Source organism: Babesia bigemina (assembly GCF_000981445.1).
Source record: "Babesia bigemina genome assembly Bbig001, chromosome : I".
Classification (NCBI taxonomy): Eukaryota; Apicomplexa; class Aconoidasida; order Piroplasmida; family Babesiidae; genus Babesia; species Babesia bigemina.
The window spans coordinates 482090-507886 of NC_027216.1; the positions used below are offsets into that span (position 1 = coordinate 482090).

General features: G+C 54.2%; 10 protein-coding genes across 10 annotated transcripts; 5 read left to right on the forward strand and 5 right to left on the reverse strand.

The window, feature by feature from the left end:
* Positions 1-9: 9 nt before the first annotated feature.
* On the reverse strand, positions 10-4129 carry BBBOND_0102150 (hypothetical protein, conserved; the record flags this gene model as incomplete). The annotated part of the gene is made up of 11 exons (XM_012910618.1): positions 10-858; positions 918-1104; positions 1287-1893; positions 1931-2154; positions 2195-2403; positions 2442-2758; positions 2782-3489; positions 3527-3616; positions 3652-3769; positions 3814-3972; positions 4022-4129. The coding sequence occupies 11 exons, from the start codon at positions 4127-4129 to the stop codon at positions 10-12; spliced, it is 3576 nt and encodes a 1191-aa protein (XP_012766072.1).
* Positions 4130-4415: 286 nt separating this feature from the next.
* BBBOND_0102160 (hypothetical protein) lies at positions 4416-4835 on the reverse strand (the record flags this gene model as incomplete). The annotated part of the gene is made up of 1 exon (XM_012910619.1): positions 4416-4835. The coding sequence occupies one exon, from the start codon at positions 4833-4835 to the stop codon at positions 4416-4418; it is 420 nt and encodes a 139-aa protein (XP_012766073.1).
* A 324-nt stretch (positions 4836-5159) lies between these two features.
* Positions 5160-8892, reverse strand: BBBOND_0102170 (hypothetical protein, conserved; the record flags this gene model as incomplete). The annotated part of the gene is made up of 11 exons (XM_012910620.1): positions 5160-5242; positions 5280-5453; positions 5496-5584; positions 5621-5757; positions 5792-5953; positions 5992-6129; positions 6167-6816; positions 6854-8214; positions 8254-8315; positions 8358-8699; positions 8755-8892. 11 exons carry the CDS (start codon positions 8890-8892, stop codon positions 5160-5162), a joined length of 3336 nt encoding a protein of 1111 aa, XP_012766074.1.
* Positions 8893-9327: 435 nt separating this feature from the next.
* On the forward strand, positions 9328-11737 carry BBBOND_0102180 (hypothetical protein, conserved; the record flags this gene model as incomplete). Its single annotated transcript, XM_012910621.1, is given in 10 exon segments — positions 9328-9369; positions 9407-9571; positions 9582-9656; positions 9692-9850; positions 9892-10032; positions 10070-10262; positions 10299-10454; positions 10491-10681; positions 10708-10781; positions 10819-11737. The coding sequence occupies 10 exon segments, from the start codon at positions 9328-9330 to the stop codon at positions 11735-11737; spliced, it is 2115 nt and encodes a 704-aa protein (XP_012766075.1).
* Positions 11738-11982: 245 nt separating this feature from the next.
* On the reverse strand, positions 11983-14149 carry BBBOND_0102190 (hypothetical protein, conserved; the record flags this gene model as incomplete). Its single annotated transcript, XM_012910622.1, has 2 exons — positions 11983-13409; positions 13657-14149. The coding sequence occupies 2 exons, from the start codon at positions 14147-14149 to the stop codon at positions 11983-11985; spliced, it is 1920 nt and encodes a 639-aa protein (XP_012766076.1).
* Positions 14150-14470: 321 nt separating this feature from the next.
* BBBOND_0102200 (hypothetical protein) lies at positions 14471-16600 on the forward strand (the record flags this gene model as incomplete). Its single annotated transcript, XM_012910623.1, has 1 exon — positions 14471-16600. One exon carries the CDS (start codon positions 14471-14473, stop codon positions 16598-16600), a length of 2130 nt encoding a protein of 709 aa, XP_012766077.1.
* A 951-nt stretch (positions 16601-17551) lies between these two features.
* BBBOND_0102210 (hypothetical protein) lies at positions 17552-20485 on the forward strand (the record flags this gene model as incomplete). The annotated part of the gene is made up of 1 exon (XM_012910624.1): positions 17552-20485. One exon carries the CDS (start codon positions 17552-17554, stop codon positions 20483-20485), a length of 2934 nt encoding a protein of 977 aa, XP_012766078.1.
* Positions 20486-21416: 931 nt separating this feature from the next.
* Positions 21417-21974, forward strand: BBBOND_0102220 (hypothetical protein; the record flags this gene model as incomplete). Its single annotated transcript, XM_012910625.1, has 1 exon — positions 21417-21974. The coding sequence occupies one exon, from the start codon at positions 21417-21419 to the stop codon at positions 21972-21974; it is 558 nt and encodes a 185-aa protein (XP_012766079.1).
* Positions 21975-22212: 238 nt separating this feature from the next.
* On the forward strand, positions 22213-22470 carry BBBOND_0102230 (hypothetical protein; the record flags this gene model as incomplete). The annotated part of the gene is made up of 1 exon (XM_012910626.1): positions 22213-22470. The coding sequence occupies one exon, from the start codon at positions 22213-22215 to the stop codon at positions 22468-22470; it is 258 nt and encodes an 85-aa protein (XP_012766080.1).
* Positions 22471-25177: 2707 nt separating this feature from the next.
* BBBOND_0102240 (hypothetical protein) lies at positions 25178-25603 on the reverse strand (the record flags this gene model as incomplete). Its single annotated transcript, XM_012910627.1, has 2 exons — positions 25178-25319; positions 25479-25603. 2 exons carry the CDS (start codon positions 25601-25603, stop codon positions 25178-25180), a joined length of 267 nt encoding a protein of 88 aa, XP_012766081.1.
* Positions 25604-25797: the final 194 nt, after the last annotated feature.

A 25797-nucleotide genomic window follows, 5' to 3' on the forward strand; every position in this document is an offset into this window, starting at 1 on the left:
CGCGCTGACTCACCGTGTGGCGTCCTCACGGGATATCACCCGGTCGCTGCTCGCGGGCACGGTGGAGGTGAGGGATGTCGACCCGCCGCCCGAGGACGCAACTCCGCTCGACGAAGAATTGATGGCCGTCCCCACCTCGCGGGGCACGTCGGCCGCGGGCGCAGCGAAGGGCCGCTGGTCGATTTCGTACTCGGGGAGGAAGGGCACCGTCACCCCGCAGATCTGCATGGAGTTGCTCGCGAGGTTAATGGTGCACTGGTGTCGCCGCAGCAGGTCGAGCCCCAGAATGAAATCCATGTGCAGGGACTCGATCAACACGCACGAAAAGGGGATGTGGGTCTCGCCTATCTTCAGGTTCGCGAGGTGTATCTTGCCCACAATGCGGCTCTGGCTCACGCCGACCGCCACACCGTGGTACCTCCGGTCCACCAGGCTCAGCAGATTGCATCGCTGAGCGCACTCTAGGCTCATCACCGTCTCCTGGGCGCCAGTGTCCACCAACGCCTTCACTGTCACTTGGTTAATCTGGGTAGATACGAACAGCATGAACACCCTGGCGAAGGATTCCGGCAGGTACCTGTGGGCGTGCGCCAGGTTCTCGTCGATGCGGTTGCGACTTATCTCCTCGTGTATCACCTGCTGCGATTCCGGCGTTAGTGGGTTCAGGTACGCCCGGAAGAGCTTCGCCTGGCGGTCGCGCTGCTTGTCGATCTCCAGGCGGTGATGCTTCTTCAGGGCCGCCACGACTTGCTCGAGGTCCTTGGTGAGCACCGCGTCGTGCACATCGGGGGACATGTCTCGAATGGCCTCGAGCTCGAGTGAGCCGGGTTTCAGTGTCTGCATGATCGTGCTGGCACGCTGCCGCAGCAGCGTATCTGCGGCGCGTCACAAACAGTCGAAATCTCAAACTCACCCACGTCGTTGTCTATCTGGGACATCTGTCTCGACCGCATCAACCCGGGCGTGAGCGGCACGGCTGGCGCGTATCCGACGTATACAACGTCGCCGTGCTTGACGCATGCCTCCTGCATCGTCTGCTCCGCATTTTCTAGCGCCCGTCCGTCGATGAACAGCTTCTGCCCTTCAACCGGGATGTTGAAATGGCTCAGGATGAGGTGCTTCAGCTTGTATATGGTCCAGTCCGGCTCGAGGTAGAGCGTGGTATAGCGGTCGTCTGCAGGGTGTGTCGGCGGGAAAATGTTGCACATACCCTGCGTCGCTACCGTGACCGAAAACATCATGACAGAGCGTCTCCGAAAATATCGTACGTGAGGTAGAAAAAGTACCGCGCCAGTGGCGCGTAGTCGATGATGTGTAGGTGTGCGTCGATTGACTTCCAGCGCACATACCTGGATGCGCGGCCGTAGTCGATGCAGAATTTATCCAATTGCGCGCCGCTTAGACGCTCTGAAATGCGGTGGCACATCGACTCAACGGTGGCGCTTCTGGTGTTGGCGAGCGACGGCTCCAGCAGGCAGGAGTATGCCAGGGAGACGTGATCCTGCAGTATGCCCACCAGCTTCACCTTCCGGAAGAGGCGCACGCCATCGTCGCCGGACAGCTCGTACAGGTAGCACGTATCACGGCTGGGCCCGTCGGTCAGCAGCAGCTGGTTGAGGCATGCCGACCGCATGTAGGACGCAAGGAGGCAACAGCCCTTTTCCAGCAGCTTCGACGGCATACGCGGCACACCGATGTGCGGACACGCGAGAGTCACCAGTGCATGGACCTTTTCGCGATACGGTCCCAGGTGGCGCAACGCGGCACGCACCACCAGTCCGCCCATCGAATGCGTGACGAACGAGAGGCGGCCTAGCTTGCGAGTGAGAGCATTCCTCCGCACGTGTATATCTATTTCCTGTGCCAGAAGTGACGCCTTGTGCTCAATTGAGCCTGCAGCACTCCGTGACTGGCTGGTACTGTGACTCACTCTCCGGGTTCTCGTAGAGGAAGCGCGACACAATCACCTCAGTGTTGCTCGTGAACGCGAGGAGTGTGTTGCGCACGAAACGCATGGTTACCGGGTAGCCGTTGTAGCCGTGCACCAGCACCACTAGGTGCACACCGGCGTGGTTGGCAGGCTCCGCTGCCGCCTCGGCATTTCGCGGTGGCACTGGGGTGTGCCGCATAAATGGAAAGTTGTCGGCAATGAAGCTGCACGACCGTTTAAAGCCCTCTTTTCAATTCGACTTACAAGTGATGTTCATCAGTGATCCTCATTGACCGTAGCAAGGCCACCAATGCGGTCTGGTCAAGCGCGGGGTCGCCCATCCGCTTAAAGACCCTGAGCTGCTCTTTCACATACGCATCGACGTATCTGCGTCTATCTTGGGCATCACACTGCACATCTGCAACCACACGGTCCCACGTTAGGCAGATCCATGTACAGAGTCCGAAGAACATCTGTGAGCGTGAATGGGCCGCCTTTTCCCCAAACCAACCTTGCTCATAGTGTGCGCCAACGCGGTACCGGTTGCGGCTTGAGGAACCGAGTACCCCTCAACGTCGTCCAAAACCACAGTAACACCGTGCCGAACGGTGATTGAAAGCTTCTTCTCCCCGCATTTCCGGATGCCCAACAGGTCGGCGATACGGTTCAGGCGTTGGCAGATGGCCACGTGCAGCGTTGAGGCAGACCTCGGCTGAAATAGTGCACCTGCTGCATTTGGCGTTTCATGTGTATTACGGAGAGCCCCATCCTCTTGCTTCACCTCCCCGTCCGTGAACGATACGACAGCACCATCTGAACCAGGATATCCTGAGCGAAACACGATCACTCACCTAGGATTGTGGTGTTGTGAGCACAGTTGCGCTCAATATGGGCGTTGGTGTTAGCGAAACTGTTTTCGTTTGTTGCGCTGTTGTCTGGGTTTGCAGCATTCGCGCTGCTGCTGGCGGCCTCCAGCGCACCTTCTGGGTGCCGTACTGGCAGCGCTCTGTCGAGAGCTACTGCAGTGTCCGCCAAAATCTTGGCATAAATGTAGATGAGCATCCTAGCGCCCATCGAGAAGGTGGCGTCATCGTAGGGCGCCGGGTCGCCTGACTTAGCGTCGGCACTTTCGGCCAAGGGGGCCTCAGGCTCCCACTCGAGACCGAACGCAGCTCCGCAGCCATGATCTCCGGCCACCACCTGTGCGATAAATGTATTGATAGCTAGTTCTGCCTTTTTGGCAGTCACGTTGGGCTCCCTGAAGTCGGTGGCACTGCTGTGATGCAGTAGCCACCTTCTTCCTCCGGTTGCGGGCTTTGGGGAGTCGTAAAACGCCTCCTCGTGCTTATTTGACTGCATAAACCACTTTTTGACCAGCTTGTTGCCAGACTTCTTCAGCATATGGCGCCATTCGAGGTAGTGCTGGCAAGGCTCCGTGGAGAGCGGCAGCGACAGGGGCGCAGCGATGCCCAACTTCGTAACGGCAGTACGCACCGTAAGGTGCGCAACTGCGTTCAGGTGTTCTCCGTCGAAGTTGCACGGGTAGTACTCCCTTGCCGCTGCATCGCGGTGACGTTGTGACACCGGTGAACAAACCCTGGGCCAAGTTCCCGACCCTGAATGCCTTGGCGTCAACGACAGTCGGCAAACCGTTGTTGCCTCCCGTCTCCTTGCTCACAATTGCGCCTGATGCATGTAAACGTTGGCTGCCACGTGCGTACCATTTTCGGTGACTGGGAAGCTGACGAGCGTGGCTTCCACATACAGAGCGGATGACGCCAGCACCGACGGTATAGCCGGCAATTCCGCCCGGAACCGTGCAACCTCGTTGACCGTAACCTGATGATGCAATGAATCACGCCTAGTTTGGTTGTACAACGCACCCTGTGGTGCCTACTTTTGACGAAAAACGGACGCGTTACGTAAGCGTCGTCGTCCGCCGCCACTGCGATTAGGGGTACAAGGCATTCCGGAAGGTCTGCTGGCAACGATGTCGGACCCAGGGCGGGAGCACTCGGGTTAACCAAGAGCGCGGCGATGTGCTGCGACGCGTGAGGGATTCATAGTGGCGTTCGTTACCTTATTGCCCACCTGTTTGTAGACCCTGAAACCTAGTCGGTACCACGTCGAGTCCTGCAGTGCAACGCCGTGTAACTCAGTACACGTAATCGCGATGTCAACGTGAGCCCACACACCCATGCTGGCGGTCTAGACTCAGGTTTAAGGCCCTAAAGCGGCCGCATGGCCACTTCAATCTAGACCCCTGGCGGCGAGCTGCCGAGAGGCGACCAGCAGCCGGCAGCCATAAAATCAAAACTCAAATATACATACAAAAGTATTTAACACTTTAAGTCCGCGGATTCCACACCGCGTACGCAGGTCCCGCTCACCACGACCAGCGCGGTCCCAGCAGCGTCACACCGGCAGCTTGACTGCGCAACGCTCCCATTGCTTCATCGTAGCCAACGATCAGGCCGCTACCGTCTCACTTGGGCGCGTAGAAGAACCAGTGTCGCGTGAAGACTGTCAGATTTGGCATGAGCACGAACACGGGGAGAGCGAAGAAGAGCAGCTGCGTAGGCTTGGGCAGGAAAAAGATGTCGGTGCCGCGAATCTCGGTCCCACACTGGTTGCCGAACGCCGTGCTCGGCACCAGCGACTGCAGGTTGAGCGTGCTGCTGCATCCACCGGTGTCGCCCAGATGGCCCGACTGCGAATCTTTGAGCGGCAGCGCAGACACACGGCGGGCGAATGGCACGTGCTTGATGAAGCGGTACTGGCCGATGGGCTCGCCCCTGTGCGGCTCCTCCCCGGAGTCGGCCTCAGGCATCCGGTGGTTCGGGTTGTAGACGAGGTCGCGGAGGAACGGCGCCGTGTACGGGCGCCTCGACCACTCGAATCCCATCTTGGCGTCACGATGCTGCACACGAGTACGATCCCGAAACAACCCTGGCTCCTCGCGAATTTCGTCCCGGAGCGCTTCTAGCCAGGGGCTGCGAGGCAGATTGATGTTCAAACCCCGCGAACGTGGCCGTCACAGCGGGCCACCTTTACACACGTTTGTCAAGTTCGTCGTGTAGTTAACACGCGAATTTCGTGAGTATTTGAGTGCCGCGAATACCCCATGGTTCGCCTCCCCGTTTTGCGCAGCCGCGCGCCCTCCCGCTGGGCGCACATCGAGATAGTGTTTTACAGGGCGGTTAGCTTAGGCGGTTCAGCGATGTGGCTGCTAGTGTTTTCGTGCTTTCGCGTCTGTCTTTTCCGGCGATGCCGGCTTTCCGGCATCCCCGGCGTCTATATCGATGATATCACCTGAGCGGCTTCGACGAGCGAGGGCAAGCGCACCTACCGCTGCCTTCCATGAGCCTGTTGCATAACTCGTCCACGATGTGGTCGGTTGCAGATGGTGGGATGGGCTGACGAGGTTGCTCGAAGCCCGCTGTGCCGGCCTCAGCGTTCTCCAGATGCTCCTTCAGTATCTGCTCGTTCACCTCCAGCAGCCGTCGCCGCTTCTCTTCCAACGCTGCGTGTCATGCACGGAGATGCGCGTATGCGCGCAACTCACACGACGAGAAGTGGCGCGCCTGCGTTGCCACGGGCCCCGGGGTCAAGAGGGGCCGTGCAGCGGGCCATGGGCGAACTTCGTAAAGCCGCCTAAAAGCAAGTGTATGGGCGTGCCACCGGCCCTACCGTATGCGCTCTAGGTAAATCAGCTTTTGCTTGGTGGACACTGCGTATCATATACGTGAGTCAACGTTAAACCCACCCAATTGCGCCCATTCCTGGTGTGGCACGTGTATCACTTGCCAGCCTGCGCTGTTCAGAATCTGCGCGTGATGCGTCCTGAGGCCAGCCGTTTACCTCGTGTTTTAGTATCGATTTCGCTGTGCGCATCGTGGTTTCGGCGTAGAAGTGCGCCGGGCCGTCGTACTCGATCGCCACTCGGCGCGCCGGGCCTGTCTCCGGGACCACGTCTATTAGATACGGCCCGAATTGGACCTCGTTGCGATGGCACACTCCCATCTGCGCGCGCTGCAGCGTCACTGCCGCGTGAAACTAACCAGATTCAGGAGGTGGGACACCTCTTTATGCGCCGAAGATGACGTGAGCATGTACTCCGCCAGGGCAAACCTGACGGCGGAGCACTTCCGCAGCACGTCCAGCGCCTTTGCAGACAGTTTGCCGTATATGTCACGCCGCTGGCAGAACATGATTGACGTGTAAGCCGCCACTTACGATATGCCTAAGGTAGAGGTGCACCGTCTGCACCTTGAAGACGGTGGCCACGTCCAACTTCGAGCCTAGGCGCGAGAGCATGGCGTCCAGTATAGCGTCCTGGAAGCCGTACGGCAGCACATTCGTGGCTGGGTCAGGAATGCGATGAGACGCGAGTGCCACTGGTTGTTCATCGTAGCCGTTGCGATGGTCACCACCCTTCGTCACACTGACGCCATTGTCGGAGTTGTCCTCGCCCGAACAAGGATCCGATAAGTCTGCTGCCGATTCACCTTCACGTGGCTGCAGCGATACGGGTTTGCTGCTTGATTCTTGCGATATCTCCCGATGCTGCATTCGCTGTAGTTGCTGCAGGGCTTCGGAGTCACGGCGCGGGGCGCTCTGCAGGTGCAACTCCCTTTGCAGGTAGTCGAAGTGCACCAAGACGTATATGTAGCATACGCTGATGTCGGCCAGCTGGACCTCGCTGAACTCATGCTGGTGCTTCAGCAGGAGCGGGAGCAACTGCCGGTACAGGTCCGCGTCCGACGTGCGTAACATAGCAAGCCGCGAGAATACCACGTGCAGCTGGTTCCTGTCGAAGTCGGCGATGCGGTGCTTTATGCACATCGCCAGCTTCTGCAGGAACGATGTGTTGCGGAACGCGAAATCTGCCAGCATTTAGGGGAGCACCATACCGGCACGTACCGTTCAAGGCGCTAAGCATGTTTGCGATGTCGTGCGTGGTGAGGTGCACCAGGTGGAGTGAGCAGCGTTTTATCGAGTCCTTCACCAAGCCCAGGTTGTAGCGTTTAAGCTTCGCCAGCGCCTTCAGCGTGTTAATGAGCAGCGGGATCTGGAACTCGTTCACGCGGTCCTTCACCTCCTTCAGCATGGAGTCCGTGAGCTTGGAGTGAGACACCTTCAGCTTGACGAACGCATTCAGGACCCGGCATAGCGCGGACGTGCTGTACGCCGTCTTGTCCCTGGTGCGCACGATGGCGTCGGTGATGAACGGGACGAACGCCTCCACACGGCGCGGCGCCATCGAAGTCAGCATCGACGCGATCATCTCGCCGCTGATGTCGTCCGGCCCGGCCGCGCGCAGCTGCCGCTTCAGCAGCGTCGTCAGCACCACGTACAGTCGCTGGTCCTTGAAGCCGACCCGGCTGAATGCCTGCATCAGGTGTTCCAGCGACTGGAAGTCGAAGCTGTATCGCTTGAACTTGAGTGCGACAGTGCCCCTATATATGATTTCGTCGGCCAGTCTGAGGAACAGCAGCGGGACGTGCTGGCCGGCCCTGGCGTACGACACTGCCACCAACCCGAGCTGCTGGCAGTTCAGCGAATTGACCCGCTGCAGGATAATCTGCGCCACCCTCATGAAAAGCTCGCGGTTGTTGATTCCGGCGCGCGAGTACGCGTGGCACAGGAGAACCAGCGACAGGGTGGGCGACTCGGAGTCTATGTGGTGGTTCAGCCAGGGTATGTAGGCGTTCAGCAGCTTGGTGCAGTCCTCCTCAAGTTTCACGAAGGCGTTGAAGACCATCGCCACGTCGATCACCTTGGGCGGAACCGCGCTGGCGGGGGCAGCTGCTTGCTGCGGTGCTGCCGGCAGTTGGTCTGCTGCATCTCCGACCGGTGCAGCAGCTGCGTCGCATTGGTAGGCCGCGCCGAGAGCCGCTGACGGTGACGGTGAAGCATCCAAGCAAGCGCCAACATACGGCTGGAGCACCTCCATACAAATCTCTGTTGAGCGTTTGCCCGCCCAGTATTTTTCCAGTTCCCTATGCAACCTCCTCTCGACCGCCTGCAGCAGCCGGCGTGAGTGCCTCTCCGCCCGAGCGAATGAGTTGGCGATCAGCGCCACGTTCCTGTGCGACGCCTCCGATACGAGCCTGTCTGCATGTGCGTCCACAAAGTGCAGCAGCTCGTCGTGGCCGACGCGCTGGCGCGCGAACGAATTCAGAAAGATGCCGATGTCGTCCGCCGGCATGCCCGCTATGTGCTTCGGGATCAGCGCCACCGCTCGCTTGTAGAATGTCTCCACAGGGCCGGTGACTGGCACCCTGCGCGCCCATTCAAGCATGCACGAGCCGCAACTCTACCTCAAAGTGGCCAGTGCCGACGCGACCTCCCTGACGTGCCACACCTCCGCCTCCGCGATATGCTGCGGCCACCATTAGTCACTGGCAGCCTAGTGGTTGCGTACCCTGTTGAACGTTTGGACCAGCTCCGTGATCGTTGTCAGCGAACGTGAGGCGAGTGCCGCGTACGCCCTGAGTATGAGGGCGATTTCCTTGGTGCTGAAGTTGGCTCCCAGCCGCCTAACGCCCTCGTTCAGGTCGCTCGTGAACCCCGAGGCTGCAGCGGGCACCCATCGCAGGGCCATGAAGACCTTCGCGTAGTCCCCCGGCAGCAACGCCCTGCCAAGGGCCACTGTCCTTTCGAGCAGCCGCTGCACATAGTCCAGGTCGAGCCTTTTGCGCGTGTCTTCCACGGCCAGCACGCCATACACGGTCATCAGTTGCTCCCTGGTTGCCTTCTGCAGCTCCTGCGGCGGCAGAAGCGCCTAACGCAACGTGCAGTTGACGCCTAGGAAGACCAACCTCGTGGATTGCCCGGTACTTGCTGGTCTGCGGATCTGACTTCGGCACTCTGACGATGCGGAAAGCGAATCCCCTGCGGAATCTCGCCAGGAGGCGAGCACCTGCGACGGCGCTGGCGCCGCGCGGCTGGAGGTACATGGCGCCAGCATTTACCACCTTCGGTCATGCCGTTGAGCCATGTGTCCGCTGCGCCGTGCCATATTTCACCATTGCGTGCCAAGACGTGGTTTTCAATCGAAGTGTGTGACTTAGACAGACGCCGTCCGGCGAGTCCCCTGCGCCGAACACATGCCCGAAGGCGCCGGTAACTGTGACGCCGCCACTCCGCAACGGCATATTACCAAATGCCATCCCTATAACGAAGTTTTGGCCGGTATCTAGGCGGATGTGTTGGCGTTGAGACGCCGCAGGCGAGAAACTTCTGCGTGTACCGCGATGAACGTTTCCGAATCGCGAGCACCGGCCGCCAGTCCTTAGCGTAGTAACCGCGACCGAAACTTCATCAAGGCGCAGTCCGCATCCGTACTCTCCACCGCAGTCGTCAGTGTCGCGGTGGCCCTGACGACTGCTCCAATGGCCGAAGTCGTGGTATTCAAGGAGCTCTACAGCTGGCAGGTTGGTGTCGAACGATTGCGCGTCATTCCGCGAGCAGAGTGACCACGACCAGGCAGTGTTTGTCGACGGAGCTAACGAAGTGGTCATATATCAGAGCGTCTACGACAAGAGCATACGGGTGATCGACTCTGCCACGGAAAACACTATTTTTAACAATGCTAGGTATGAGCGTGGCCAGGCCGTTACAGTGACGCCAAATCAGGTTCCCGAAGCCCCTTTGCGAAGTCATCGCCTTCTCCGCAGACGGCCGCCTGGTCCTGTACTGGCACAACCACCCACTTGCCATCGTACGTTGGAGTCACACGCGCGGCAACCTCTTCAGGGCATAGTTAACGGGTTTGACGTCGACTCTGACGACATCCTCGTGGACTGCACTCCGTACGAGGAGACGATCGTGCTCAACATCTTTTGGCTGGAAGCCGGCACCAACGGCACCTACGACTTCGCTGTTGTCTGCACCACCTGCATCGACATTTACAGCGTAAGTCGCACCGCTGACAAGTTAATATCACATTTCAACAGTACAGCAGCAGCAACCAAGTCCTGCGCCGGGTGTGCAGCAAGCGCATCAGCTGCACTGACGTTTGGAACGACGTCAGTGGGACGCACGTGATCGTGCTGAAGAGCAACCAGGTTCTCCAGCTCTACCGGCTGATCAACAAGGTGGGTGGAACTCGGCGAGCCCCGCCATGCAACGCAGGAGGTGAGAGCGGTGACCGACATCGAACTGGCCATTAAAAGCGAGCACAAGCTCCACAAGTCGTCGATCATCGTGGCCACCATATACAACGACACGTACTGCATCCACAAGGACGCCAGCAGCGGCACCATCTCGCTGAGATCGCTGCGCAACAGCAAGGCCGTAGACATCGTGCTCGAACTCAGCTGCCAAGGTTCGTCCAGGAGTGGGCGCCGATAATCCGCATCAGGATGGCTGGAGATTGCCATATTGGACAACGTCGTCCTTGCATTGACCGGGGGGGGCGAGACGTATCTCTTCGACATCGCGATGACGGACAAAAGGTTGTTGGCGCGTGTCCCGCAGAGCAAGCCGGCGGTCGCGTCCATGTCCAGCGACGTGCAGGGTAGGCACGCTCCGTTGTGGCCACATCGACTTGCAGCGTTCATTCCAAACGTGGTTGTGGACTACTACGGAGGGTTCGCGTACAACATTGCCATCGATCACAATATGCTCATGCTGCTCCTTTCGCAGAAGTACGCCGAGCCGCTGGTGGCCGACTTCTACCAGCGCCGCATCGGGTCGGCGCAGCGTGTGTTGGACATCGTCAACAACGCGATCGAAAACAAGTCGGTTAGCTTGTGCTGCAGTCACATTAGCCCAGGATGCGCGCCAACAAGCTTTTGGTCCTGCTCTCCACCATAGTGGCTCCGTACGCGAAGGTCCTCGTTGAGTAAGCGTGACACCCCTGCCACATCCACAACGCGCAGCTTGAACAAGCTAGGCACAAGGACGGAAAAGAACGTGGCGATACCGTTCAATCTCGTCGAGGAGTACATCGGCCAGCGGTCTGTGATCTCTGAGCACCGCTTCGCCAAGACGATCATCTACGCCGCCGTGGCCAAGGAGTGGAACCTCAAGCCCGGCGAGAACGTCTTCGACGCGGCGATTGCGCTGCTGTGTCATCACAGGCGGTTCGACCACAGCGTCCTGGTCAATATTCGCGATGAACTGGAAATCCAGCCGAACCCCGTCAACAACTTCATCCTCAAGAGCCGGCTTATATCCAGCACCAAGGAAGATATCTCCGCCGACTTCCGCGACTACGTGACGCTGCACGGGGCTGCCATCCCCAATCCGCACGACCGGTCGCTGCGGAATCGGCCCTATATTATCGTGGTTACCTTGTCGTACCTCCGGGCGCTCGTCGCTCACAACCTGCAGCCCACCAACGTGCTGCAAATACTCCTCCTGGACATGTGCGTGCTGTACAACAACATCGATCTCGCGTTGCAGCTCATCAGGTCCAAGAATATCCGGGATTCCGCCTACGTGTGCTACCGCCTGCTCTACCTCTACGTGGTGCTCCGGGACCCAGCCCTGCGCCAGATATGCCTCGACATGGCCATTCGGCTGAAGCTGTACGGCATTTGCGTCAAGATCGCGGTGATCGACGAGGACTACTACAGCGCGCTGGTGGTCATGAAGGCGCACGGCGTCGCCTCGTTCCCGATGCACCGCATCCTCTACTGCGCCGCCAAGGACGTGGAGGCCCAGGAGCGCAAGCCGCATCTGTGGCCGTCGATGCTTGCGTTCATAAAGTCCTGGGCGGAGGAGAGCGCCACTGACGGCACGTCATGCGCGCCTCCGAATTTACGCGGCTGCGAAATGTGGCTGCCCAGCCTGTGAGGGCTATTGCCTGCACGGCGGAGTGGACCCACCCACCGTATGGAGCAACCCCGCCACTCACGAACATCGCATGCTATTTTCATAAAGCTATTTTAACGTAACGAACAACAGCAAATCGGTGCACAGCCGTCTGTGAAATCACGTGAAATTGGTGTTGCGGGATCTCTGGATCGGTTATATCATCATCAACGCCCTTTAAATGGCGCGTTTGCCGAGCAGGTGGAAAATGCAGCCTACTGCGTGCCTTATGGTAACAGATTAAAGCCGTATTTTGCGCCAACGCTGTCCAACGCCTGTAGAGCCGAAGAATCCAGCAGAACGGGGCCTCCGACAGGCCGGCGTGACAGCAGGTCGGCCAGCATTTGGCAGTGACGCCGCCCTATCTTGTGAGCCAGCTGCATGAGCTGCTCAGAGGCGAATTCGACCAGAAACTGGCTCTCTATTCCGGCCAAGTGTGCGAACTCCAGCAAACGAACCAGCTGCTCGACACTATCTAGTGACTGCGCGCGCCTCGGAAGCACCAGTATTAAGGCCAAGATGGCCCACTCGTCACGGTGATTCAAGCGAAGCAACGCCAAGTGGAAAGACAGCATGTCCGAAATGCTGAACTGTGATACATCCCTCACGAATCGTTTGCAGCAACCGCCTAGTAGATGCGTTAAACTGATTGGCGCATCAGCATGTTCAGGGGTTGCCCATGCCTCGAGTCCGGTGTCGGCGAAAAAAGAAAGCACGTCCGTCAGGTGGGCGGCCGTGAAAACGTATATATTCGACACCACCTGGGGAATCATGACCTGAGTGACGTAACTCTTAATTTCGTTCCCGTGTGGGTCACTATCCCAACCCTTCCCGCGGACGGCCAGATACACTCTGGTCACATTCAACAGCGCCACCACTGCTGAGCAGTCGTTCAACGCCATCGGATGAGACGGTATGTCGCGATTTCCGGTGAAGGTCAAAATGATGCTTCTGATATCCTCCAGCGAAATGAGGCCGCTGGGCAGCATTGAGGCATAGAGCAACCCTGTCCGTAAGCGCACGTCGCCTGGTGCGTGTTGTGTGTGACTTTTCAATATGGATAAACATAGTTCAACGTATTTAGTCGCCATTAGATCCTGTATGCCTGGAAGCGACAACATTAGCAACGCGGCCTCCGATAGGCGCAACCTCTCCTCCGTGGTACCGGCAGGTGCCCGGTGCATCTCTTCCATCTTCTCCAAGAAAACCTGTCTCATGCTTTCGCTCATGATTCGCATATCCAAGGTCGCGTTAATTAATGGTAGGATATTCGAAATGTTGATTCCCTGCGCCTCCTCAAGCAAGCAGCGTTGCAAATACTCCCTAGCCCGGTACGGTATCCTTTTACCCTTCAGCGCAGGCGCAAGGTGGATGGCCGCATCAATAGCTCGCTTGTAGCTCACTGGCGGTGAGTTTGAATTATTGAACGGCTCCTTTCCAATGTCAGTTTGCGGTGGATGGGCGATGCCTTCCCCGGCGCAGGGAGAGCATGGCTTCATGCTGTACAATCCGCAATGAACGACGCCACTTTTCGATACAATCTTTGGTTTAAGCGCTGACATATAGAACTCGGTGCCCATGAACCTTCCGTAGCTTAGTTCGGGCCTGCTGCCAGTGAGTTGCACAGCCGCCCTCGCCGCCCGCCGCCTCATCACTACGTGTTTAGGCTAAAGAGTGAAAGACATGACACATGGCAACTAATTTCGCCCCTGTTCAATGCCGCATTTGGCATCAACGCTCGTCCACACGTCAATTGCCGGATAAGAAATTAACGCGCTGGACCCAGGCGGCTGCACCAAGAACCCCCAGCGAATACAATCACCTACGGTGGTAGTTATCCCTGCCACGTATACACTTCCACGGGATGTCTGCATAGATCACCTGTAAACTGTTCGCTATACAAACGACGCCCTGTAGCTTCAAGCTGCTCCATTTCCTTATGTCGTTCACATCGAGGAAGTGTTCGTAGACTTCGTCGACTGCCTTACTACGGCTCATCGCAGTGCGTATTATATGGTCGTTGATGTCGCTAAGGCACAGAATCTGTTTGCAACGTGCACACGCGCCCTGATGAGCATTAACTACGGTATACATGCTTCCTACCCTGCGTGCCACGAGCGTCGCAGTCCGCCTCTGCAAGTTGAAGGATATTTGAGGCACAAGGTTCGTCACACCTTGCGCTCCGCAGTAGTAGCAGTGTTCTGGTAAAGTCGCAGAAGGCCGCTCAAACGCTGCGAGCACCGAGCGTGGCGCTGGTGACGGAGCCAGTTTGAGCGCCTCTAGGCTACTCGCCATTACTTTAGTTAAGCCATCAGCGTGTTGCTTAGACTTCGCCTGGAAACAGCCGACAGTCACTTCCTTCCTGCCCGAGTGCCCGTAATTTTCCGGCGTCATCTTAAGCGCGACCACGCGCCTCGTTCCAGCTGTTTGGTCTAGGAGCCGATGAGGTGGTTAATGTAAGGCACAAGCCTTCTCTCAATCGAATACGCAAATTATGACAAATACAGCCAAATTATAACTGTGTGTGCACACGAAGGAGGCGTGTACATCACACATCCACCTCCCCAGCTTGCGAGATTCCACCGTTGCAACAGCCGCAGGGCTGTATTCGAAAAGGGCACCAAATGGCCCATATATTACTACACATTTGATATGCTAAACGCTTCCATGGATGGGTCGATGAATGGGGGATTCTAATGCCATAAGCCGTTAGCGATGGTAGGCAGGTACACCGTCATATGCGGTGTTGTCCTGGCGCTGATATGCGCGGTTGTGCCATGGTTTGTTAGTGGCACTGGCAGAGCGTGGTACAACGTGCAGCACGGGCTGGCTTCCGGCGGCTTCGGTACTGCTCGAAGCGCTCGGTCCTCTCGGCACAACGCGCTGGCCTTCCTCCCCCGTTCGCCGAAGCAGCCGGAGAGGAAATACGCATACGAGAACACGTCGTACAAGCAGCGAAATGTCCGCCGAAATATATACGAGGTAGACGCCCCCGCGTCGAAGGAACACGCTATCGCCTTTTTCTCGCATGTGTTACAGGCCACGGCTAACCCGGCGTTCGCTCCCGTTGAGGCACCCGTAGGAAGCTTTCTGACCCTTACAAAGCAGGTGTCAACGCTCGGCCCAGCCACCAGCGATGCGGCTTCGCTGAAATCGCTCATTGACGCAGGCACCGACATCTTCAGACTGAACTTTGCCCACGGCACTCGCACTTCCAAGCTGAAGAATGCCAGGATCGTGAGGCAATTGGAGCTTACAGACGCGCCTGACGGGGTAAAATCGTCAGGCAGCTTTCTGTTTCGCGCCAGGGCCCTGTTAGGTGACATTCAAGGGCCGAAGCTGCGCATCGGCAGGTTCATGCCCAATGTGGACGCCAAGGGGGTCGGGCTCAAAAGCGCCGAAGCCGAGTTCGTCACTCTAAAAAAAGGCGACTTGTTCTCTTTCGACACCGCGGACGTCAAGGGCGGCCGAACCCGCGTTCAGTTTAACTTCCCCGACATTCTCCGACAGCTGGAGGTGGGGAACGTTATCTCGCTGGACGACGGCAACATCTCCATGCGCGTGGTAGACGTGAACAAACAAGAGCCTTCAGTGCAAACTGAGGTGCTGAATGATGGCGTGTTATCGAGCCGGAAAGGTTTCGCGGTGCCGAACGTGGTTCTACCAGTTGACCTTTTCAGCGCCAAGGACGTCAAGGATGCCGTGTTCTGCTATACGGCTGGGCTCGACTTCCTCGGAGTTAGCTTCGTCCAGAGAATGCAGGACATACTGTACCTGAAAAACATATTGCTCGATTTCGCGGAGAGTCCATTTTTCCAGGCACTGCGCGAACGCATGGACACGCTGGATGCCAACACACTCAACACTGACGAGGAGGACCCGGAGCTAGAAGCGATTCTGGAGCAATACTACACGGAGCGGTTCCTGCCGAACAAGCAGTCCCTGTTGACCAAGGTGCCCAAGCAGGAGGACGCGGGTATAGGCATCATTCCCAAGATCGAGAAGCAGCCTGCGCTGGACGACATCAACGGCATTTTGGAGGTCTCAGATGGTCTCATGATAGCCCGTGGTGACCTGGGTGTCGAAACTGAAATCACCAACCTGCCCATCATCCAGAAGCGGCTGGTCCAACTTTGCCGCCTCGTATATCGCAAACCTGTTATCGTCGCCACGCAGATGCTGGAAAGTATGCGCACCAACCCCAAGCCCACCCGCGCCGAAACTACGGATTGCGCCAACGCCGTTTACGACGGTGCGGACGCAGTCATGCTGTCTGCGGAGTCAGCAACAGGGCAGTACCCAGCGCACACGGTGGAGGTTCAGCGCAGGATTCTGTACAACACGGAACGGGATCCATACTTCAGCACTTTACAGGTCACGAGGGAGATGTTGCTGCACGACCAGATGCTGACCAACCTGAAGGGCGTTCGTGCTAAGGATGCGGAGAGCGCCGACTCGCTTCTACAGCTGGACCTGAAGTTCGCCAAGGATTGGAACACTAGGCACGGCGATGTCTTGGCAGCTTGCGAGCAAGTGTCAAACGCTATTCTTACCGAAGGTGTGGATGCGTTATTCGTGCACGCCGAGGACCGTGGCGAGCTTGTGCAGTGGGTGGCCACCAAGCGCTACACCATTCCTATTATTCTGTTAACCCGCAACGTGGAGCTTGCTCGTCGCCTGCAGCTGACGTGGAGTGTCAAGGCACACCTGTTGCCCAGCGGCGCCAACCCCTTCACGTTCGCTCAAGAGCTATCACCCAGCTACGTCCAACCTAAGCGAAAAGTGCTAATGGTTGAAACGCACGACAATGCAGTTGACACTAGTATTGTGTTCGAAGTTCAATAACACCCACTCTAATGTTCTACAACCGCTGGGGCACTCATACGTTTCGCCTTCATTTACACCATTGGTTGACGCATTAAAAGTCATCTGTGCGCCACGAATTGCGCCCCAAAAATATGAGTACTGGGGAGGCAACTAGAAATGCCCAAGGAGGTCGACGCCCAGACGGTCGGCAATTCAGTGGATAGGAAGAAGATATTCGTGGCATATGACGAGACGGAAAAACGCGCAATGCCCACCATCACAGCCAATAACACGTATTAGTTGTGCAACGGCGGAAAAACGCCGGTACAATCGCTCATTTCTTCTCTAGAGCACAATGTATGTTCGTGGCGACTGAGACATACAAGATGAGGCAGTACGATGGCCTGGTGAAGAATATAAAGGGGTAACAATTCAATCAACATAATATGTGCAATGAAACAGGGTTTCGTGTGACTTGGTAAGACATTGTGACGCGAGCGTACAGTAGATGAACGAACGAGTTGGGGGATCTACCTGTTCCTGGTGGGTGATGTAACGGACGATTAGTGCTACTTCTATAGAACCCTTGCGTATAGAGACTCGCGTATCTCGTTATAACAAGACAATAGCCTCGTCCGATGGCCCTGGTAAGCGCAGACAGCCGCGTACCACACACTTGCAAAATACGGGGGATGATGCCTATCTTATATGGTAAAAACGCAAGCTGGGTACAGTTAGACATTTCCAAATTTAAAGTTTGCGCTTTCCCGTGTGTTTCTTTCATCCATCACGACAGTTGGGGCTGTGAAGGGAAATTCATCGCTGGCTGGACGGGCACCTGCTTCTGCGGAGCTCGCTCTTACATTCGTTTTAACAGGCAGTAAAACTTCGCGCATTCCAATGTGATATTCCATATCCAACAAACGATCGGCAATCGACAATAGCCTGTATTTGGTGCAGTGCGCATCAATATTGTGATGTAAATGCATAATGATGGTCAAACGCAGAATGAGAGGCCTGTGGATATTCGGTTCAATCGTGGCGCATTGGACTCTATGTTTTGGCACATTTTTGTGTGACTTCGACTATCCAGAGGACTTGCTCAGCAACAATGCGTTTGCCGTGTGTAACATGGACATCGGATACACCGGCTCCGCAACTCTTATATGCCCGCGCCAGGTCAACGGCACCGAATACGTGTGGCATCCTCAACCAACCTCTGGTGATACCGCCCATCTCAGTGCATACGTCAGTGGCAATGGCAAATTACGCGTCGTCGCACTCTCAAACGTAGTGGTAACCGATGAACCAGTTTCCATTGTTTCGGTGCGGTTGAACCCGTACCAAACTCGACTGATTTTCAGCCTACGGGAAGACCAAATATATGCCATCACCGAACACCATTCAATATTCATTTGCGGTCCACGAGATTTGGTTTTTAGTGACACTCTGCAACTTCACCTTGACCGCATGAACAGTGTCGCCCAAATGCAAGCACTTCCTTGGACAGCAGAAACTCCGTTGATCAACGAGATTAAACAACTAGGTAAGAGCATAGGTGCAGTTTTCATGTACAGAGGGCACGTACACATGCCAATTCACGGGTGCGGAAGCCGTCCTTCTCCATTGTTTGCCGCGGACGTGGTGACTGTAGACCCCGTCACAGGTGCACGCTCATGTGTGGTGGATCCTATGTCAAAAACGCGTATAGGATTTGTTTGTGAAGGTCGTGTAGAACCTGATGATTGCCTGAAGTCACTCTTGGATACGAATGGCGATGTTGTGAGTGCGCCTCTACCAGATTATTACTGGAATATCGAAAACTTCAGACCGTGGGTGATTGCACAATACATTAATGATCTAGCGTTACCTGAATTCACTGGCGAATGCAGGTGCATCGATCCTGAAACAAAACAGATGAAGGCGAGGATAGAGATACGTTCGAACACCGAGTACGTTTGTGACATTGCAAACATGATCTTTCGCAATCGAGTGCGCCCTATAATTGGCCCTTGGTGTTCGGTTGTACTTCACCCTGGCAGTACGTTGACCATACGGTTCCCATCATACGGCATCGCCTCAAATTCTTCCGATATACAACCAGAAATAAGTGGCGACAAAGATTACGAAACGGATACCGACGAGAGCGTTCCGACTGTAGCCTTGTCACAACTGCCTTCCATCTATGAATACGAATTCGAATTCCTGCCCAAAGAGATGATAACTCTGCGTCAACTTAAATCAGCGCATTACACTGATCTATATGACGAAGTCTCGTACGAAGAGGCACTTGCTGGCGATGCGCTCGAGTTGGATGTTTCACAAATGGCCCAGGGGGAGGTAAAACTGAAATACCGTATGGACAAACCTCTCGCATTACGAAGTGGAAAGAATTTATTCGTTTATCATTGGACGCTGGGTTCGAAAAATACGTACGTCTTGGAGAGGATAAGGGCAGCCGTGAATGTATCATTCGCATTTACGCATCGCTACAATATCATTGGTTGCGACAGAAGTACACAAAGCGTCTTCAACCAAGATATCAGTGAGGAATTTTGTTCTGCCAGCGTTATGAAACACGCTGCAGGGGATATATACGAATGCGTGTACGATGGTATGCGAGACGGCAGGCAGACCGGCATCCACTGCGAAACAGACGAGGAGCTGCTACCTGGAAACTGTGACTCCACAGGATACGACTTGTACTCCAATCAGATTGTACCATTTCCAGCATCCATAGGAAAAGCGACGCCATTTCCCATTCCAGGATTTCAGGTGTTCGACTTTGAATCCCACAACATTAGTGCTCTCAGTTTTGTTTGCAGCTGCGTCAACCAACTCGGATACGAAACTTCCAGGCTTGTTATGGAGCGGAATCATCACGAAACATACCGCTATACAGTACGTCGTGAAGAGCCGCATCACACGTTGGCTCCGTACTTACTGCTGCCTTGGCATGAAGTGGCCGTATCAAGTGATGAATTAAAGTTATCACGACCGATCGTGATATTCAACACATCGTCGAAGTCTATTGAACTGAATGTGGGCACGACGCTATGGTTAGGCTGCGTTCGAGATGCAGAGGTCATCGTCTTTGACGAAATGGAGAACGTTGAAGATGCCAGTGACATAAGAACGACATGGCTGCCAAAGCATCCTGAGATGTTCTACTACACACTTAATGACACGGCATATGGGCGTGAGCTTATCCGTATGAAATACAATAACACTTTTGTAACTACCCCTAGAAGTTTGGAAGTCACATACCAAGAAGTTAATGCAGCCGGTGGATATCAAATCATAATAATAGATTTGAATAAACGCGCAATATTTATATCTAAGGATCCAATGAACAAGAAATTTGTGCCTATGACGTTCGTTTGTGGTAAGGCACTTCAAATATCGGATTTGTCGATCGTCACTACCAACGCGGCCGCTTCGGAAGCAGCTTCACCAAACGATCTTCAAACAATAGGATCGTCAGCGCGATACACTTGGAATGTCGTTGAGATCTCGGTTAAGACCACTGACCCGTACATGCACGGCTGCGGTGTTACCTACGAATCGATTGAGCTTTTCAAGCCCGAGACGCCCGAACTCTACGACGATTCCGGACGACAAATCGGTTGCAAAATAGACATTCAGGCTGCGGGCGAGGCAGCATTCTACTGCCCAGCACCGTACGTCCTGGATCCACCCAACTGCTTCGAAAAAGTATTAATGGGGGGTATAATCATGAATGTGAAAGATATAAGCAAGTCGCTGATTGCGTCAGCATCTAATCACTTTGTTATCCTGCGGTTCGACAGTGAACTCATAGGATCCGGGGAGACCCTGCGCCAGAAACCTCCATTGGAGTGCCAGTGCGTCACCACCAAGGGTATCGTCCTGTCGACCATACAGATTAAAAACTACTACGCCTAGTAATGAGTAGCTCAGATTTGGTAACTCGTTTGGCAATCACAGACTTTAATTGTCATACGTCACGTTGGTCGATCTGCTGGGTTGTATCTTCAGTGAGAGCATTGCTTTGGGTAGAGTGTTGCAATTGTAATTACCAGTCTAACGACATGTTCTGGTGTTGTCGTGGATTTTTGTAACTAGTGTGAACGGCCGTGGACCCGGTGAAGATTGTGCTGTGGAATTACATGTCACCACACCTTAGTTGGGCATTGTCTACCGCAGGCATTAGGAAGATGCAACTTAGAGGTTAGCATCTCCATCCGCATTTTGAAACCTCTACAATGCCCTTAACACACGACAAAGAGCAATACGTGGTACCTAGAATGGGACTTCACTGACGCCCCCAATTTGGGTGAGCAACCACTGCGGCGGTGCCTGAGCACGTTGGGCGACCGGTGGGAGTGGGTGGCTAGACCGTGTGGATTTCACCCTATATAGGCGAATCTCGGGGAATCTCTGCCTATGTATGAGTTAATCTTCAGTGTGGTGGCATTTATTGTCAGCATCGTGATAAGCCGTGAAGTCGTAACCCCAGACTGCACCCCCTAGCAGAGGTTTTGAGGGGCTTCCCGCAAAATCGTTACCCACTTATTCGTTACCCCGAGAAGGTTGCAACGAGCGTGCACACAATACAATCTTACGTGAAGCATTGGCATTCCTCTCGCTTCAAATACAGGTGAGTCTATTTTAATACTTATCATGCTGGCGCAGTAACTAGACGATACATCTGTCAGCGGTGAATACGGCGTGTTTTTGAGGGCGGCGAGCTTCAGGAACACGTTTCGAGAGCACACGTCGACGACAGTCTGTCTTTCGTTTGAACAAAACCATTTAGCTATACATCCGTGGCCAATTATTTCGCATTACTACGTTTGAATCGATTGCGTGCGAGATGGCGGATTCTTCAGGAGGGGACCAGCCAACCCACCGGGCAACGACTATTTCTATCAGTGAGGGTAAGGAAGGAAATGAAGGTATCTATGGGACGTACGAGGGTAGCACAAAAATAGAACATAAGGGCGCTAATGTCGGCAAAATGGGCTCACAAGCAGCGGTTACAAGAGGCATACTCGCGTCACAAGAAGCGGCAAGAAGAGGTATACTCGAGTTACATGAAGCGGCTGCAAGAGACATACTCGCGTCAGAAGCAACGGTTACAAGCGACATACTCGCGTCAGAAGCAACGGTTACAAGCGACATACTCGCGTCACACGCAGCGATTAGAGGCGTCGGCAAACGTGTTTCACGGGCAGCGGTTATAAGCGACATACTCGCGTCACAAGAAGCGGCTACAAGAGACATACTAGCGTCACACGCAGCGGCTACAAGAGACATACTAGCGTCACAAGAAGCGGCTATAAGAGACATACTCGCGTTACAAGAAGCGGCTATAAGAGACATACTCGCGTTACAAGAAGCGGTTACAAGAGGTGTACTCGCGTCAAAATAAGCGGCGACAAATAATATACTCGAGTCAAAAAAAGCTGGTAGAGGCGTAGGCAAACATGGTTCACGGGCAGCGGGTAGCGGGTAGCGGCGTCGGCAAAGATGATTCAGAAGCAGGATCTAAGGATAAATGTTGTAAGGCTTTGCGTGGTGTCTGTATGCGTATAAAGAAACGTTTCCGTCTTGGTAGTGACTATGACCGCAACCCTAGCAGCACTTCTGAGAGTCGCGGCAAATGAAATATGGAACAGGTTATCATTGACACTGCCAAATATGCCGAAGACATAAGCACTTTTGTCAAGCATATTGCGGAGAATCTAGACCGGCTGATTCATTTTGGACCTCCCCCCCAAAAGCACCATTCAGAACGTGACAAAAACGACAATGCGCGTGAAGACGTGGAACAGAGTTCAAACGACACGTTCAGTGCAGGCAGTGAGGATGGTACAGAGGATCTTCCGCCTGAAGACCATAATTCTGAGAGTGAAGGAGGCTTGTAAATAGCTCTTTGCACCCGCGGGAATCGCCACGTGAAGGTGGCAGCGTGGGCACGAACTATTCGACAGCCTGGATGAAGAAAAGACGGGGACGACGTTCACGCAGTGCTTCCTACCCTCCTTGTGCACTTCACCCTTGCTGTACACGCTTACATCCAGTAATAACAAGCGCATATCACCTAAGCAGCAACTAGAAAGTAATGTAATACATGAATGCGTCGGTTTATTTGTTTATGCTCTGGTCTGGCGATCGCTAAAGTCGGCAGCACGACAACGCCTTGTAAGATTCGGTGACGCGTCCGCCAGATGAATGTACGGAATGCGAATGATTGTTTGAGTACCCATGTGATGTGATATGTCGTGTCTCTTGAGGAATCGGTATGAATCTACTGCATCTTAATCCTACACCGTGGTTCACACAGACCGTTGTTAGACCATTAGCGTGGTATATGGGTGCGGCGGAAAAGTGGCAGCCTGAACTGGAAGCATGACATTCAATTGGAATTCAAATGAGCTCACATTGGTATGGGCAAACGATATATGGGAATGTGTACAACTGCGGTTCAGGAATCCCGCCGTGGAAGATTGCGTCAAATTTCGAGATTCCCTCAGGCTTTATAGAACGTCGCATAGGAGCTACAATGTTCGACAACCAACACCTACTAGTAGAGCCGTACGATTAGTTTACAAACCAACAATCTATTCCCCCAAGAATACACATATGAAGGACGCACATACACACAAGATCGTACGCATACACACAGCAGTACCAAAAATAATTGTGCACTAGATTCTGCAGCAACCGCCGATCACCGCTGATATGATGCCTGATTTATAGGGAAGGCGACCAACGGTGCCATCGTCTGAAGTTGTTACATGCCAAGAAACCTTGGGAATCGCAGTTGCCGCAATCACCTAAAGCACAAAACAATTACGATACGCACGTTAGACAGTAGAAGAATCGTCTGACTTCGTCACCGAATGATTGCGAGGTCGATCAATAGCGGGTAACGCGCGACTCCATACGCGCCGAAACACACCACTCGCAACCACTTGCAACATTGTTGAAATATCTACACATTGTGACACATTGATTCAACACGCAGAGCTACTGTGTAAGCCCTTTTTGGCCAAAACTTATGCACGTCTATCACTCGCGCTTTACATAGTACATGCCACGCTTATTGTCTAGAACTGGCAGCGATACGGCACTTGGGCCGCCATGGCTTTGCGTAGGTCTGCCTCGTTCGCATTAAGAAGAATTCGCATACCGTGCTAAAGCGCATATGTATTAGAAGGCAACAACACTTGTCCTTCCCCGCTATTACGACATTACCTGCATTCAGTGTTCCTACTACATACGCGGGATCTTCGCGACGCAATTAGCAGATAGGCACGATATTCACACGATTTCATTACAATAATTGCGTAATTTAGCTAACCCTTCAAAATGGTATACAATTCGTTGACCAATGTCCCTCGCAACTTCAAGGAGGCCATTGACTGGTTGGTGGCCTTCAAGGGAGATGATGCTAAAAGCAACGTAGCAGCATTGGGTGCCGCACTCTTCAGTTCCCTGGCAGACAAAACTGTTGACAAGATGGAGATGCCGGCCCTCGAAGATGTTAAACATGTTACTAAAGTTCCTGGATCAACCGGAGCTTGGGAACCAGTGGTTCGTAGGAGGGCTGGTTAAGCGGTACAACGACCTTATTAATAAATCACCTGGAGGGTTAGCTAAGTACTTTCGGGTTGTTGACGAATCCGATGAGAACGTCGTAAAGGGCAAGGGCATCACTGCTGGAGCCATTGTGGAGAACCTTGACAAAGTTGTTCATGGTACCGAGATATTCTTGGATGATATTAAAAGCCCAGGCGAATACGAGTCTGCTTACAGTCCAGAGGCTACGTGGAGTAAATCATGTACCCAAAAGCCGGAAGATTGCGCAGCTGTCTTCGTGGGTATTGCGCCAATGTTACGGGCAAGCATATCATCTTTGAATGCTGCTGTGTTTGCTGCGAAATTGAGATTGCCGCCGTTTATTGCTTGTAAGCGTATGCAGCAGTTGATACAAGCATTGGGTTACGTAGAGCCACAACGCCGCGCTGGCATGAGTGGGTTTGATGTCCCCAAAGCGTTGAGAGGTCTATATTTACGAACACTGATAACTCTATGCGACTTCACAGGATTCTGGGCTTTCTATGTATCGAATAATCCAGATTTGGGAGCTGGTAAACATGGAAAATATCCGGTATCGGGAGTTGATTTTGACGTTAACATGAAGCCCATAGACGCTTCCATGAAGATAGGATTCCGCTGACCGTCTAGCACATACACTGCGCTCGGATGGGACAACATCTATTATCCCGGTACGCCCACAGTATCTGATTTAGGAGCGGCTATTCCACTTTGATGGGCTACATGTCATGTTTATTCGTCTTGTCGTAGGGACTATGTTTTCATGCCGTTCATTAATTATGTGTTGATATAAGTGTAAATCCCCTACGCCTATTGTTGTAAACTTCTAATCGGTTAAACTAATAAGTGCAGCAGCAAGCAATGCCGTGGACGTATTTATAAGCTTATTCGTGGCCGTAGTGCAGGATTCCGCCCGGCAATCCGCCCATATCGGTAAATAGTGGGAATGTTTGACAAGCCATCCGTATGTCTGAGGAAGACCATCAGCATCGTGCATATCGGAATGACTAATCAAGACCGTCTTGTGTAAGAGACATGAGGAGGCGAAATCACGGAGACGGCGGAGTATCTCAGATGAACAGTTTCGAACCAAGTGCCTAGTTTCAATGCGCCAATCCATCCGACGTGGAACACGAAACCCAGGCTACTATGACTGTGAATAGTCACATTGCCCAAACTAGATAAATTCCGTTTTGGATGGCACCTGTTATGGTTGGCAACGGAACGGCGTGGAACCCGCACAAGTATCGGCGTGAGGCGGTAGCCCCGCGAAATCCAAAACCGGCCCTAGGCACGTAGCCACAAAGCACACTATATAATGAGAGAACATAATAATGATTCAATCAGCAGGTTACAGCACGAGAAGTATGCCGCGAGCTCGAGCGACCTGCGGGTATCCGTCTCGGCCAGCCGCTTGCGTTCCCCCTCCAGCAGCATCGCCGTTACGTAGATACGGCACTGGTCGATGTACTCGCGAGACCCTGCGCTGACCAGGAATATCCAATGCTTCAGCGCATGTCTGATTTCAGTTATCGTATCCTCAAATGCACCAGCGGTGACGTGCGCATAGGTATGTCGATACTTCAAACTACTCGCGATTGCCTAGGTTGCGAAACTACAGGAGTTTGGCA